This window comes from Palaemon carinicauda, chromosome 2 (assembly GCF_036898095.1).
Source record: "Palaemon carinicauda isolate YSFRI2023 chromosome 2, ASM3689809v2, whole genome shotgun sequence".
Lineage (NCBI taxonomy): Eukaryota > Metazoa > Arthropoda > Malacostraca > Decapoda > Palaemonidae > Palaemon > Palaemon carinicauda.
The window spans coordinates 95,678,923-95,696,714 of record NC_090726.1 but is presented as its reverse complement, the minus strand read 5'-3'; the positions used below and the strand labels follow the sequence as shown (position 1 = coordinate 95,696,714).

At 34.9% G+C, this 17,792-nt stretch overlaps 1 protein-coding gene across 1 annotated transcript in view; it reads right to left on the bottom strand.

Moving 5' to 3' along the window:
- Positions 1 to 5,710: 5,710 nt before the first annotated feature.
- The window catches only part of LOC137618507 (uncharacterized), a 45,981-nt gene continuing 33,899 nt past the window's right edge, over positions 5,711 to 17,792 (bottom strand). Inside the window, exon 8 of the mRNA XM_068348668.1 lies at positions 5,711 to 6,032. Coding sequence (XP_068204769.1) covers positions 5,791 to 6,032 — 242 coding nt within the window. The 3' untranslated portion in view covers positions 5,711 to 5,790. The remainder of the gene's footprint in view (positions 6,033 to 17,792) is intronic.

The following is a 17,792-nucleotide window of genomic DNA, read 5'->3' as shown; positions in this document are numbered from 1 at the left end:
GTACCGGACTACAAGGCCATTTTGTTGTAGGCAGTCGAGCACAATGCGCAGGTGATAGAGGTGTTCCTCTTTTGAGGAAGAGAACACAAGTATGTTGTCCACATAACATACACAGAAGGGGAGGTCCCCTAAGATGCCATCCATGAGACGTTGAAAAGTGGCCCTAGCATTACGAAGGCTAAAATAGGAGTAATTTAAGGTGTATGTACCGAAGGGAAAGGTGATGACGGTCTTGGGGATGTCTTCTGAGGTCATAGGCACCTGATATTACCCCTTGAGGAGGTCGAGCGTGGAAAAAACCTTTGCTTTGTGTAGGTAGGAGGTCACGTCGGTAATGTTTGGGAGGGGGTAGTAATCCGGTTCTGTTTGCATGTTCAGGCACCTGTAATCCCCACACGGACGGAGGGAGCCGTCTTTCTTCAAGACGATGTGTAAGGGTGATGACCATGGGCTGGAGGCCTTTTTGCAAAGGCTCGTTTCTTCCATTTCGGCGAACGTCTGTTTGGCGGCTGCCAATTTAGCGAAGACTGGGGTTCACGTCGTCTTGATATGGTGATAAATACCGTGTTTGGCAGGAGCCGTGGGCGTTTGGCGAAGTTCTGGACGGAAAACTTCCGGGTACGACGTGAGGAGGTGGGCGTAGGCATCCGTGGGTGCGCTGATGTGGAGAGCGAGGCTGGAGGGGGCGGAATGAAGAAGCGTCGCCAAGTACGAGTCTGCGTTGACCAATCGTCAGTGGGTGATATCGACTAGAAGGTGGAAATGAGAGAGGAAATCCGCACCAAAGATTGGCAATGTGACGTCAGCAACGAGAAACTTCCAAATAAATTTGAGGTTTCCAAACGATAATGTGAGGTTCTCGTAACCGTAGGTTGGTATCGCAGATCCGTTGGCAGCTAGCAGGTGGACGTCGGCAGACTTAGACAGACTATGTCGTGTCCTGAAGAGTTACCTTGGCAAAAGAGAACGACAAGCAACCGTGTCCTCCAAAAATTGCACGCCCGTTCCTGCATCATGTATAAAGAAAAGATTAGAAATACGGGAGGCCACTGCCATGAGCGATAGCCTACTTACACGTTTTTTGAAAACTGACGATCCTTGGAACATTTCTTCGCGGCAACCCCAAATCTGGAGCGGTAGTAGAAAAACTGCGGCCGATGGGCAGCAGAAAGTGGCTGTAGAAGTCGTTGGTTGGGACGCGAGCAGGTGGTGGGTGATGGGTGGCTTTGTCGCTGCTCCGGCAGGTCCTCATGTAGGCATGTGTGTCCTACGGCATTCACGTCAGCTTCGGTTAACGTTGAATAGGTGTCCTCTTCGTCAGGAGTGGAGTCGTTGATGGAGGTCTTGAATGACGTGAAGTGGCTGTCCATAAGGGTGTCGGCTTTGGTCATCAACTCCTTTATGGTAAACTATCGACATCGGGTATGGCAGCGCGTACAGGTTCGGGTAAACGGCTTACCCAAAGGGCACAAAGTAGGCTCCCCTCACGAGGAGAGCCGTCTGCGGCAGGTTGCAGGCGAGCGATACTGGTCATTTCCTTGAGGGCGAATGAAGCCCTTTGGTCCCCCAACGGTTGTTGAGAGAGCTGAAAAAGCTTTGCTATACGGGCGACTGGCGACGGCGAGTACTGCTGCAGAAAGTATGTTTTAAGGGCATCATGCGCTATTGGAGCGTCTCCTTGTTCACAAAGCCAGTCAGAGATTTCCAAGAAGGTGTCCTCGGGTATCGCCGCAAGAACATAATCTGCTTTGGTGGTTGAGCGAGTCACGCCCTTGATGCGAAACTGGACTTCTGCGTGCTGAAACCAAGCAAACACCGCTCCGCTGGCGAACGACGAAAATTTCAATGGGGCAGTGCCAACTTCCGTGGAGTCCGTCATAGTAACAGTGATGGGGGGAAGGCGGGAGGATAGAGTCGACTTCCGGGGGCACCAATGTGACGAGCCAAGAGTAGGTTGTGACTCAAAGGTGAAATGAAAGCAACTGAGTAACTTTATTATGACACATCAAGTATATATACACACAAGGTCCCGGTAAGAAGGCCCCAAAATACAGATATGCAATTTCTTGTCAAACCGGCAACTGGTTCTGTTAACAGTTAACAATGGAGTATGCAGACATGTTAAAACAAGTTGCTGTCGGTGCAATGGGAGAGCGAAGATACAAAGGATAATATATACAAAAAAGAGAAATGTCGTTACTATGTACGCTCGTGTGACACACGGGTGGTACATAATCCTCATCTCCTCCTATACCTATTGATGCAAAAGGGCCTCGGTTAGATTTCACCAGTTGTCTCTATCTTGAGTTTTTAAATTAATACTTCTCCATTCATCTTTTCCTACTTCACGCTTCATAGTCCTCAGTCATATAGGCCTGGGTATTCCTACTCTTATAGTGCCTTGTGGAGCCCGTGAAAGTTTGGTGAACTAATATCTCTTGGGGAGTGTGAAGAAAATGCACAATCCATCTCCATATACACCTCACCTTGATCTCATCCACATATGGTACTCAAGTTAATATCTTTTATAGTTTCATTTCTAATCCTGCCTTGCCATTAAACTCCCAATATTCTTCTGAGGGCTTTGTTCTCAAATCTACAAAATCTGATGGATAGTGTTTCATTGTCATACCATTACTCATGTCCATACAGTAACAAAGATCTCAATAAACTGATATATAGCCTGATTTTTAAATGTAATTTCAGGCAATTTGATTTCCAGATTTTACTCAAGCTACCTATTGTCTGATTTGCTTTTTTCAATCTTTCATTAAACTCTAATACTAAAGATCCTGTATTAGAGATCATAGTTACTAAATATTCAAATGATTCCACCTCATTAATCCTTTCTCCTTCCAATGATATTTCATCTTCATTGCACATTATGTGTTTATCATCTCTGCCTTTCTTCTATTTGTCTTGAATCTAACCTCATGTGATATCTCATGCATACTGGTAAGCAAGCTTTGCAAGTCGTGTGGTGTTCTGCAAATAAGGACAGCGTCATCAGCATACACTAGGTCAGTTAATTTCCCGTTACCGATCCAGTCCAATCCTTCTCCATCATCCTCAACTGTTCTCTGCATTAGAAAATACATGAGGAGGATAAACAACATAGCTTCCAATGCATTCCCATGGACTACTCCACTGTTCACTGGAAATTCATTTGATTGGACTCCACTAACATTAACTTTGCACTGGGTAACAGACAATCAAATTTACATATTTAACAGGAACTCCATAATAATACAGGACTCTCTATAAAATTGGCTGGGTCACACTATCAAAGGCTTTTTCATAGTCAACAAATGCCATCAAAAGTGGATTTCTATATTCTACATATTGCTATACCACATGTCTTGAAATGAAAACTTGGTCAGTTCAATTTATACATTTTTGAAATTCTGCTTATTCATCTCTCAGCTTTTCCTCAATCTTTCTCTCTAGTTTCTTTAGAATGAGCATACTTTATATTTTCATGACAACTGACGTAAGTATGATGCCTCTGTAATTATTGCAATCAATCAGATCTCCTTTTTTAGCCCTTTTCACCAACACTCCTAGCTCCTAGCCTCTTCACGCCCCATTCTACAAAATAATCTTGTAAGTATTCTGCTTTTAGGTTTCAGCTAGTATAATCTCAGTAGTTATTCCATTGCATCCAGGCGCTTTCCATCTCCTGAGTTTTTTAATGATAGCATCGATTTCAAAAACACTGAATTCATTCATGGGCACATCAAGGTCTTCATCAGCGTCAGGTATATCAATCAAATTATTCCCTTCATATCTCCTAATGGTGACCTCACTAAAGTGTTCCATCCAGCGTTGCCTTTCTTTATCTTCTGTTGTTATAACAGATCCATCTCTCTTTTTAATGGGTATAGGCTTCTTCTTCTTTGTGCCAGTAGAGATTTTATTAATAATTATGTGAGCAATTCTTACACCATAACCACTCCCTGAATTCATAGCTTTGTTAGCTTCCTCAGCCTCGTCTAAATATTCTCTCCAGTCATTCCTGGCTTTTCTTTTAACTTCACTATCAATACTGGGATACTTAGCATGCTCTACCTTGTAATTTTCATTACTTCCTTGAAAACTTACAACAATCAATAGCGATCTTTGGCTCCTTTTCTTAGTATCCCAAGTATCATAAAATATCCATGGTTTTCTCCCTGTAAAGGATGTCGCAAAACTTCACTACCAACTGACTGATATGTTCTTAATATCACACCATTCTTCATCAATTGTCTGCTCTTCTTCTTTAAAAGTCTCTAAGACTGCAAATCGATCCCTACATCCAATTGTAAAGGATTTTCTGCTCTCATCTTCTAGAAGCTTAGTTGTATGAAACATAGGTATTCTATCTACATTTCTGTTGGGTGCTTTCAGTTTTAATTTTAGTGTGGCAATGAGGAGCTGGTAATCACTACCAGTATCTGCACTTCTATAGCTTCTTACATTTCCCAGTCCTCCTTCTCTCTTTATTAATGGCTATGTGCTCTATTTTATACAATTAAACCTAAATGGAAAAATTTATGTTGTTGGCATTCCAGTGAATATCAATCACTCTAATCAAAATATCTGACAAAGTCAGTTACTTGATGAGTGTAATTTGTCTCTCAGTACTCAAATAAATAATATAGTACGGGAAGAGTTCCTGGATATCCTCTTAGAAATATTATTTTTGTTAAGGAATAAATATATGATTGTGCAACCCCAAAAATTATACAGTACAATAAACTCCCTCCTAATATGAGAACTGTTGATGAGCTAAAGTCTTTCAAAATGAAAAAAATCTTTCACATATTGTTCTTAGGCTATATAACCCAGCTGTGACCACGAATAGCTAGATGCCTGGAGATACAGTATTTCTATCTGGTCATATCCTTAAATTAAATGTTAAATCTACGCTTCTTTTCTGCAGATTAATTTATTGTCTTTGGAATGTTTTTTATTGTATTTATCTTTTTAAATATCCCCGTTTAGTGTTTTTTCTTTCGTCTCTCTAATTCACATTGAGTTGCATTGTTTGATTTCGAGAGAAAAACCAAACAAAAACCTTAACATTAATTAAGAGCCTCAAAGAAAGTCTCTTTCTGATTGGCCTGATCATTAAATTGGAGCAGCGTTACACTTTCTCTCAGTAACCCAGTGGAAACTCCTACAAGACAACTTTCTACTTTGTTTAGTGAAAATTAGCGCTTTAGTCGAAATTCTTGCTTCAGCAACTTTTATTCCTGTCTCTAAGGTCCAATATTCCCCTTTGTTTGCGGATTCTCCAATTATATATTCATAACTTTGCTTATTCTATATGATTTTTTGGTCATTTTATTCACTGGGCATTAGATTTCATTCATTTTCTATAGTCTTTTACTTTAGAAGGCAAATGTTTATCTACTTTTGGGAAAATATTTTTTATTATTTTTGTTCAACATCTTTTAATGGTTCTTATTAAGTCTGGACTGAATTAAGACAATAGGTTTAATGCCAATTATTCTTCTCATTGAAAAACTGAGGAATCTTAACTCCTTACTTATAATACAAATACTTCGGAGAAGTATAAATTTCGGAGAGTTACGTTAACAATTGGCCTTATCATTAATTAAGCGAAAGAGTTAGGCCTAATTGATCTCTGATGCAATGCCGGTTATAAAAAATCAAACAATTGCTGTCTTCAGTTTATCTTTATTTTTACAGTGCATATAGAACACATCTATAATTATTTAACAGATGATACTCCACAAATAAAGAAAAATTTGAAAGGGTCCATAATGAATAAGATAATATCATTCATTCAAATGGACTGACTTTACAAATGTAGTCAAGCTGATGTGATGTAGAATCATCTTCAAGGTAAAATCGTTTGGAGGCGGACATGTAGGCTCCCTGATCTCTTGCATGATCACTTTTATGATTCGGTTCACTTGTTGCCCAGAATGGAGGACCGCCCGGGATCAGGTCACCTGATTCCCAATACCATTCATGATTGCCTGTGACGTCAATAGCTCCCACCCAACGGTCTTTTTTGTCCTCTGGAAAATAACAAAGTAACGGTATGACTTACTGTGTTTTCCTTCATACGCGATTTATTTGCTATTTGTTTTTCATTTATTCATATTCTAAATTTTAACAAATATCAAGATTATATAGAACTGCCAAATTTAATTTTCTTATGTGATATAGGGAATTTCAAAGCCAGCACAAAACTGGAAACCTGTCTTGTATGTTAGATTAGTGTAAACTAAGCTTCACCTAAGCACATTGAGGGATGCATAATAAACTAAGTTGAAGAATTCTTTGCATTAGATGATTGGCAGAAAGTAGCCTACTCACGATACTTGTGCATACCAGCATAGAAAACAATGATTTTTTTTTTCTGTATTCATTGACTAGCTTTCTGAAGAGGATCACAAATTGTAATACAATTCTTTCAGCAGGCTCTTTCTGACCGTATTTGAACACTTGATGGCTTTTCAAAGGATCCTAAAACAAAACTTATCTTTATCGACATAACAAAAGCCTTTGAGAAGGCTTTTCTTTGGAAGCATGGTAGGTTGCAAGAGTGTGCACATTAATTTACATTGTGAATTACAAGCGCAGATTCAGCAAGTTCAAAAAAGGGGGCTCGGATACATGACGAAAGCAGCTAGGGTCCCTGCGGACCACTGTAGGCCCCCCACAAGCTGACGCAATTTTAAGCTCTTTTAGAGCTATTTTCAATGTTTTTTTGTACAATTTTCACACTATATTTGAATATTTTATGCTGAAAATGCATTAGGCTATAAGAGCATCCCGTTAAAATATATAAAACATTTAAGCTGTAATCTCTACAAATATTACTTCAAGTACATAACTATGAATTTCCAGAAACTCTCATCAGCTGAGTACCTCTTAGTTATGTCTATGATTATTGGAGCACCTGCATCCTTCCGTTCAATTATCAACCAACAGCAATTCTTGACTGTTCGAAATATAGTTAGTCTCTCCACTTCTTCCAACTTGATTCATATCAGAAACACAATCTCTTTATATATGCAGCTCATATATGATGAATTTTTCCCACTTTGGAGTGTGTGTGTATGTGTCTGTGTGTGTGTTAGAGAGAGAGAGAGAGAGAGAGAGAGAGAGAGAGAGAGAGAGAGAGAGAGAGAGAGAGAGAGGGGAGGGGGATGATCTCAATCTTCCACAGCTCTTTTACTACATTCTTTTCTTAACAACTATTGAACGGAAGATGTTCATTATCTAGTCTTAGTTTTATCAAAGTTTGAAGGTTTTCGTAAAATTCAAGTTTTATTATATGAAACCTTTGGACATTTCTCCAAAGGAAAGGGCGGTTTTTATTTCTTTGAAGATTTTCCTTTCTTCCGTTTTCATCTTATCTACTTTACTATTCTTTTTTATAGAAACAATAATGACCACCATACTAGTTACCGCGCAAATTAAAATCTCATCTTTGTTTGAAACCTATTACATTTAGAACCGGTAAACTTATTAAAAGATTATAGAATTATGGGGTTTTCATGTTGCGTCGATTACAAGTGATATTAAACAAAAAGGCAGTAATCAAATTGCATTATAATGCCATTTAAATTTCCACTTTCAATCGGTAGAGTTTTTGGCCTAGGTACTGAAGAGAACAAAAGCTAGCCGATAAAACAGCCATATCAGAGTTTTCTGAGAATTAATATTACTCGATCAAAATTTCATCGTTAATTAGCAGGTGCTTCAACACATGGTTTGATCTCCTTAAAAATGTCATGTCGAAATAAATTCAGCTAAGGAAACAAAAGCGCTTGATTTAGCATTAGGAATATGCGCGCTAACAAATCATGAGTAGCTGTACTGATATTTACTTCTAACGTTAATACTTGCATATACCAGGGGAAAGAGAGAGAGAGAGAGAGAGAGAGAGAGAGAGAGAGAGAGAGAGAGAGAGAGAGAGAGAGAGGACGATTGAAATTGACTACTGTGTTACATGGAAAATAATTTTCCTTTATTGATGTATTAGAAAATACAATCCTAGAATGTTGTACCATATATACAAACTACAGTATATACATTCATAATATATATGCCTATATGCATATATTTATAATATATATATATATATGTATATATATATATATACATATTTATATATATATACATATATATGCATGTATACATATATATGCATATATATATATATATATATATATATATATATATATATACACACATATATATACATTTATATACATACATATACAGTATATATATACATATATATATATGTATATACATGTATATATACTGTTTATTTATATATATACACACATATATTCATATACACCCACATATATACATATATATATGCATATATATATATATATATATATATATATATATATATATATATATACTGTATATATATATATACATATATATATATATGTATATATGTATATATGTATATATACATATATATATATATATATATGTATATATATATGTATATATATATATATATATATATATATGTATATATATACATTTATATATATGTATAATTGTATATATATATATATATATATATATATATATATATATATATATATATATATATTTGATAATAGATGTAGAGGATTTCATAGTAGTAAAACTCGATGAACTTTACAGAAATTATGTGCAAGAGTTCTATACCTACATCTTGGAAAAAAACTATCATTGTACTAATTTCTAAAATGGGAGACACGAAAGACCTGAAAAATTACGACATAATAAGATTTCTCCTAGTAATATATAAACTATTTACAAAGATCATATTAGATTGAATAGAAAGACAGCTACACTTTAATCAACCAAGATAGCAGGCAGGCCTTAGAAGCGGGTATGTAACAACTGACCATATCCCTGTAATTAACCAGAAATGAAAAACTCAACAGAATATGACAAACCACTATCTTTGGCATTTATAGATTATAAGAAAACTTCAGCAGTCACAATGAATACAATTTTAGAACACTTGAAGAGATCTACACTGGAAGTACAGCAACCCTAAAACTACATAAAGATAGCGAGCAAATTCCAGTTGAAAAAGGAATACCTTAACAAGTTAAGATTTGTAGATGACATAGATCGATCTAGTGAATCATGAGAGGAGTTACAAAAGATGATAAAGGATTAAAATAGAGAAAGTAAAAATGCCACCACTAGAGAGTTATTAGGTTCTTTGACAGGCAAGACAGTACTACATTGGATCCCTCTCTCTGGATACGGCTCATTTTATCTATACATACACATACACCGAGTAGTCTGGCCTTATTCTTTCTATATTCTCCTCTGTCCTCATACACCTGACAGCACTGAGATTACCAAACAATTAATTCACTCAAGGGGTTAATTCATCAGGAACATCATCTCCTCCTACACATATTGACACAAAGGGCCTCGTTCAGATTTCACCTATTGTCTCTATCTTGAGTTTTTAAATCAATACTTCTCCATTCATCATCTCTGACTTCACACTACATGGTCCTCAGCTATGTAGGTCTGGGTCTTCCAGCTCTTCTAGTACCTTGAGGAGCCCAGTTAAATGTTTGGTGAACTAATCTCTCTTGAGGAGTGCAAAGACTATGCCCAAACCATCTTCATCTACCCCTCATCTCTAAATATACTCGGCCTTACAAAATCCATGCGGAGAATAAACAACATAAGTGAAAACACATTCCTTTGGAGTACTCCGGTGTTCACTGGAAAATCGTTTGATGGGACTCCACTAACATTAACTTTACACTTGCTATGCTTATGAACAGACTTAATCAAACTTACATATTTGAGAAGAATACCATAATAACGCAGGACTCTCCACAAAAGGCTTTTTTCATTCCACAAATGCCATCAAAAGTGGTTTTCTATATTCTACGCACTGTCGTACAATATCTCAATGTGAAAATTTGTTCAGTACAACTTCTACCTTTTCTAAATCCTGCTTATTCATCTCTCAGCTTTTCATCAATCTTTCTCTCTAGTCTCTTTAGAATAAGAATACTATATATTTTCATGACAACTGACGTGTGATGCCTTTGTAATTATTGCAATCAATCAGGTTTCCTTGTTCAGATATTTTTCACCAACACTTCTAATTCCCATTCATCAGGTTTTGCTTTTTTCATGAAACATTCTACATAATAATCTTGTAAGTATTCTGGGGTAACTTCATTTTCACCCAGTACCATCTCAGCACTTATTCCATCGTAACCAGGGCTTTTCACCTTTGACTTCAATCACACTAAATTCATTCATGGTTACATTAAGGTCTTCGTCAGCTTCAGGTATATCAATCAAATTATTTCCCTCATATCTCATATTCCTGGCCTCGCTAAAGTATTCCATCCGACGTTGCCTTTCTTCATCTTCTGTTGTTTTAACAAGCCTATCCCTCTTTTAATGGGTATATGCTTCTTCTTCTTTGTTCCACACAGCTAAAAACTTACGTTAAAAAACGGTAAAAGTTTGGTAAGATTTATTCCAGGATTTTTACCGTTTTAAAAACGGTTATATTGACGTAAAAGAGTGATATTACGGAAATCAACCCATATAGAAATAATAGCAAAGTAAGGTAAAATTACGGTCGCCTGTGTTTTACTGAAATACGGTTGAGAACAGTATGTCTTTTTACGGAGAATTTCCGATCAAAATTACGGTTTTTGCTAACAGTGCATTAGAGATTTCATTAGTAATTCTATGAGCAATATTTATACCATAGCCACTCTCTTAATTCATAGCTTTGTCAGCCTCATCTGCTTTCCTGTCTAAATACTCTCTCCAGTCATTCCAGACTTTTCTTTTGACTTCACTATTAATACTGGAATATTTAACATGCTCTAACTTGTAATTTTCGTTAATTCCTCAAAACTTTCAACAATCAATTTTTGTCTCAGTCTCCTTTTTATAGTATTGCACATATCATTTGATATCCATTGCTTTCTCTTTGTAACTGCATATCACAAAACTTTACTACCAACTGACTGTTGTATGTTCTTAATTAATATCACCCCATACTTCATCAATTATCTGCTCTTCATCTCTCGAAGTCCCTAAGACTACTAATCGATTTTTACAGCAATAGCAAAGGTTTTTCTGTCCTCATCTTCAAGCTTAGTTGAATCAAACCTATGTATTCCATCTACATTTCTGTTGGATGCTTTCAATTTTAATTCCATTGTAGCAATGAGGAGCTGGTGATCACCACCAATATCTGCATCTCTATAGTGTCTTACATTTCTCAGAGTCCTCCTTTTCTCTTTACTAATGGCTATGTGAACTATCTGATTTTTATAATTGCCACATGGTGAAGTGCATGTAGCCTATATTTGTGGATGTCCTTGTGCTGACCTACTACGACGAAACTGTTCAGTGGTTTCTCTCTTCTTGGTAAGGGTAGAAGAGAATTCAGATATGGTAACCAGCTCTTTTGGCAAAACACTCCAAATTCAAAACATTGTTCTCTAGTATTGGTAGTGCCATAGCCTCTGTACCATGGCCTCCCACTCTCTTGGAATAGAGTTCTCTTACTTGAGGGTACACACAGGCACACTGTTCTATATTGTTCATCTTCCTCTTGATTTTTTTTTTTTTAACTTTGTATAGTTCATATACCAAAGATCCAATTTAATGTTGTTACTGTTATCAAAATATTTCATTCTGGTTGTTTGTTACTTCTTTTGTAGTTTATTTCCTTATTTCCTTTCCTCAAAGGGCTATTTTTTCCCCTGTTGGAGCCCTTGAACTTATAGCATCTTGCCTTTCAAACTAGGGTTATAGCTTAACTTATAATAATAATAATAATAATAATAATAATAATAATAATAATAATAATAATAATAATAATAATAAAATAATGCTCAATGAAAATGCAGAGACGACATATAAGGGTTATGGAAGAACCTCTATAGATAGTTAATGTATAAAATACTTGTTTCCCAAGGCCATGAAATTGAAATTTAAAAAAGGATAACCATGGGGTGAATAGTTTTTGGTAAACCAAACAAGATTATGAAAATGCAGCTATCTCTGGAAATAAAAGTTTTTAATTAGATTGTCCTATTTGTAATAACTTATGCATCAGAAACTTTGAGTCTTACAAAAGACTTAGAACTTGAGATAGTAACCACTCATGGAGCTAAGGAAAGAATAAAAAGGGTATTAACACTAACAGACATAGAAAGAGCAACAAGGATACGAGAGGAAACACACACAGACTCACACACACACACACACACACACACACACACACACACACACATATACATATATATATATATATATATATATATATATATAATATGACAAATTTTTGCACATTTAGACATACTTTTTCATATTGAAATAAGCCATATGTTTTAATACATTAATGTCTGGATTCTCTTATTGACCTCGGGGTTAGAGACCTAAGGTAGAACCACTCAAAGACAATAGCATCTAACAGGTCTAACGTGAATCGAACCCTGGTCCAGAATGGTTCTATGACAGTGACAATACCATTCTTTGCGGCTAAATAGTATTGTCACTGTCATGCAAGCATCCTGGACTAGGGTTCTATTCCTGGCCTGTCAGATGCTATTGTCTTTGAGTGGTTCCGCCATTAGGACTCTGATCCCGAGGTCGATGAGAGAATCTAGACATTAACGTATTAAAATATATGGCTTATTTGATATATATATATATATATATATATATATATATATATATATATATATATATATATATATATATATATATATATATATATATATATATATATAATATGCAGTGACATTCACTATAGCTATTTTAAAGTGTAACAGTTTCATACAGTGATTGATATCTCTTCATAGAAAACGAATTCCATTAAAATCAATGTGTCAGGATATGACTGTATTCTACTGTATATCTAGTAAAAAAAAAAATATTCTGCAAACTCCCCCATTACTTTGACTTTAAAAATGATATATATTTTGGCAATTAATAGATAATTCTTCTTCATCATCATCTTCTCCTATGCCAAAGAACTCCGGTTAGATTTCACCAGTCATCTCTATCTTGAGCTTTTATTTCAATACTTCACCATTCATCATCTCCTACTTCGCGCTTCATGGTCCTCAGCCATGCAGGCCTGGGTTTTCCAATTCTTCCAGGGCCTTTCGGAGCCCAGCTGAACGTTTGGTGAACCAATCTCTTTTGGGGAGTGCGTAGAGTATGCACAAACAAATGCCATCTACCCATTATCAAGATCTCATCCACACATGGCACTCGAGTAATCTCTTATAGCTTCATTTCTAATCCTCCCCTGCCATTTAACTCCCTATATCCTTCTGAGGACTTTGTTCTTAAATCTACTGAATCTATTGGAGATTGTTTCATTGTCATACCATGACTCATGTTCATAGGGTAACACTGATCTCACTAAACTGACATATAATCTGATTTTTTAATGTAATTTCTGGCGATTTGATATCCGAATTTTACTTAACCTAGCCATTGAGTGATTTGCTTTCTTCAATCTTTCACTAAATTTTACTTAACCTATCCATTGTCTGATTTGCATTTTTTTTCACTAAATTCTAGACGTCAGGATGCCAGAAAACCTCAAATCAAGCAACCAATCAATCAATCAATCAATCAATCACTAAACTCTAATTCTAAAGACCCAGTATTAGTGATCATAGTTCCCAAATACTTAAATGATTCTACCTCATTATTCCTTTCTCCTTCCAATGATATTTCATCTACCATTGCATACTCCGTTTCCATCATCTCTGTCTTTCTTCTATTTATCTCCAGCCCAACCTCGTGAGATCTTTCATACATTCTGGTAAGCAGGCATTGTAAATCCTATGGTGTTCTGCTAACGAGGACAGCATCATCAGCAAACTCTAGGTCTGCTAAATTCCTATCACCAATCCAGTCCAATCCTTCTCCACAATCTCTGACTGTTCTACGCATTACAAAATCCTTGAGGAGGATAAAAAACATAGGTGACAACACATTCCCTTGGCGTACTCGGCTGTTCACTGAAAATTCATTTGATAAAACTTCATCAACATTAACTTTGCACTTTCTATGCTCATGAACAGACTTAATCATATTTACATATTTAAGAGGAATTCCATAATAACGCAGGACTCTCCATAAAATTGGTCAGTGCACATTATCAAAGTCCTTTTCATAGTCCACAAATGCCATCAAAAGGGGATATCTTTATTCTATGCATTGCTGTAAGATTTATGAAGAGCTGAGAGATGAACAAGCATGATTTAGAAAAAGTAAAAGTTGCACTGACCAAATGTTGTATAGCAATATATATATATATATATATATATATATATATATATATATATATATATATATATATATACATACATATATATACACACACATATATATATATATATATATATATATATATATATATATATATATATATATATGTTCAATTCACTCTCCCTAAGAAATAAACCATCAAGAGAATTGAGGTGATTTACAATTTACTCTTGTCTATTGCGCATAATAAAAGATTAGCAATGGACTCTCTCTCTCTCTCTCTCTCTCTCTCTCTCTCTCTCTCTCTCTCTCTCTCTCTCTCTCTCTCTCTCTCTCTCTCTCTCTATATATATATATATATATATATATATATATATATGTATGTATATATATATATGTATATATATATATATATATATATATACATATATATATACATATATATATATATATATATATATATATATGTATATATATAGATATATATATATATGTGTGTGTGTGTGTGTGTGTGTAATTCACTCTGCCTATGAAATAAATCAAGAGAATTGAGCTGATTGCCACTTACCCTCTTCTATTGCGTATGATAAAGGATTAAGAACTCTCTCTCTCTCTCTCTCTCTCTCTCTCTCTCTCTCTCTCTCTCTCTCTCTCTCTCTCTCTCTCTCTCTCTCGTATATATATATATATATATATATATATATATATATATATATATATATATATATATATATATATATATATATATATATATATATATATATATATATATATATATATATATATGTATATATATGGATGAAAATCAACACAATATCGTGCTCACATAGAAATATAATTTCTTCCTCATACTGGGATCGAACCCTAGCCCCTTCAAATGAAAGGCCAGGTCGCTTCTGGTAGCATCGTTGGAATCAACTTGGCCTTTGATTTGAAAGGGCTAGGGTTCGATCCCATAATGAGGTAGAAATTTTTTCATGTATATATACTGTATATATACATATATATGTATATATATATATACATATATATATATACATACATATATATATATATATATATATATATATATATATATATATATATACGCCTAAAATAAATCAGAAAATTGAGCTGATTGCCACATACCCTTGTCTATTTCGTATGATAAACGATTTGGAACATTTTTAACAAAGGAATTCTTAGATTTTATCACTAACACACGTTACTTTCAAACATTCAACCACACATACTTTATGATTTTCAAATCAACTCTGACTCGAGAATAAAAACATTAGGGGAAATTTTCCTTTTAGAAAAAGTCTTCGCATAAGAGTCAATACAAAAGGAAAACTTGTAGAAGCAAAATAACTTATTAAAGGATGAAACCTGAAAATAAACATGACTGATAAGATATATAGTAATATTTTCCACCCATATACCAAGTTTAACAGTCAAACTTTTTGTTTGGAAAACCCCATGTTTAACAAAATATTTTTTTTTTTTTCCCAAAACCCGAAGTCTAACAATCAAACTTTTTTTTATCTTGAAAACCCCAATTTCAAAAGTAAAACTTTTTTCTTGAAATCCCTAAGTTTAACAGTCATACTTCATTCCTAGGAAAGGCTGGGGAGGGGGTCATGACCCCCTGAGACCCCCCTGGATCTGCTAGTGAATTGTATAATCTGCTAATAAAGCTAGATAACGGCTCCATATCTGTTTGTGACTAAAAATATTTCGATTGCTGATGAAGAAAATGTGAAAGTCTAGGATGCCATTTTTGGGGGGTAATCCCCTTAGATGAAGATATGTATGTGTGTAAGCTAAGTGTGTACTGATGGACATTTGATGATTTCCGCCATAAAATATTTTGTGTCTTTTCAACTTGATATTCATTTTGGGTCTCTGTAAGTTAAACATAATACAGCACAGCTAACCTTCAAATAATTTCATAATAGTCTCTGTATAATAAAACACTGTATTCATAAGTCATATTGTCTTCGAGACTAAAAAATCAATTGGTAGTGAATTATACATTTAGACTAACTGTTGACTATTCCACGTCATCGTGTTTTACAACGAACATATATTTATCAGGAAATTACCTTTGCCCGAGAATCACCCCAACACTTAACATCCTTAAGGATGGGTATTATCATTTGGATTCATTCTTATCTGACCATCATTCCAAACAGCATGGACACACTAATAGATATATATCGATAATAGATATTGATCATCCATTTGATACAATTTATTTCTTTACTATTTAGTAGTCTCAACGAAAACATGTTTTCGGGTGAGTGATATTGCTTCCAAAAAGCTTAGAAATCCTAGATCATCTAAATCAGTTGAAGCTTGGGATTAGAATCTCCCAGGTCATCCAGTGTACTCCTAGGATCACTAAAAATAATTTTAAACGACAGTCTTGCAACACTTTCCTACTACTGAAATTACAACCATTAATTAATTCTGCATCCGTAAGCCTTCTTAAAAACAATGATGAAATCAGCCGGTATCTTGGAGCTTCTGGGGTAAGTAATTCTGCTTCATATTTACTGCTACTTGGAAATTATAAATTAAGACGTTATTCAGATTTTATGTCTCTAAGGTGATGTCAGCTTTGATGAGAATTGCGTAGCATAATCAGTGCATAACTAGTGTGTATGAAAAATTCACGACTAATTATAAATGACCTGGACTCTTTAGATCAACGTAATTGAGATGCATACCAACTTTTCTTTTCTAGCGTTTTATGGATCATAAGGTGCCTTTATAACATTACCATAATAGAACTATAATGTGGTTTTCATTTTGTTAATTTCCATAAATGCGTTTGTTGATATTTAACAAATTTCTTACACAGAGTCACGTCTATGTGCTGTAGAAAATGAAGAGGGGTTTAACGGAATCAAATGAGAAGCTGTTTATCCTATCAAGAAGAAGAAAAATAATTATGAAGCTTATCATTACAGAATAAGTTTAGTTCAAAACATACTTGTCTAGGTTATACTGGCTTCCAAAGGAATCCCATTACCCAAAACAAGCATTGCCATCCACCAGCAGGATATGGTAAATTTATCGAGTATGGTCCCATATTTGTAGCATAGGCTACTCATGCTGCTGCATTTCTTATTGTAAATGTGAATTCCCTCCAAAGATGAATAATTACTGTTTTGTATGTATTGCATATCAAGTGCTCAGTCTGTAAAAGGAATAGCACACGTTTTCCTTTTTTTTTTAAAGAAAAAAAAAGCAAATGTCTAATCAGCAATAGAAAGATTTGGACTAAATGTTATTAACCAAATATTAAATAGTTGGTTAACAAAAATTTTTCCATATACTTTTTAGATGATTACTATTTAAAAAAAAAAGGATTTGATAGCCTATAGTAAAGTTGATAGAATGATAGAACTCACCATCTCCTCTTCAGTTTTGTTTGAACAATGGAATGGTATCTTAATGAAAAAAAAAAAAGAGAATTTTTAATAGAAAATGTATAACATAAATGCTGATGTGATATAATAGTT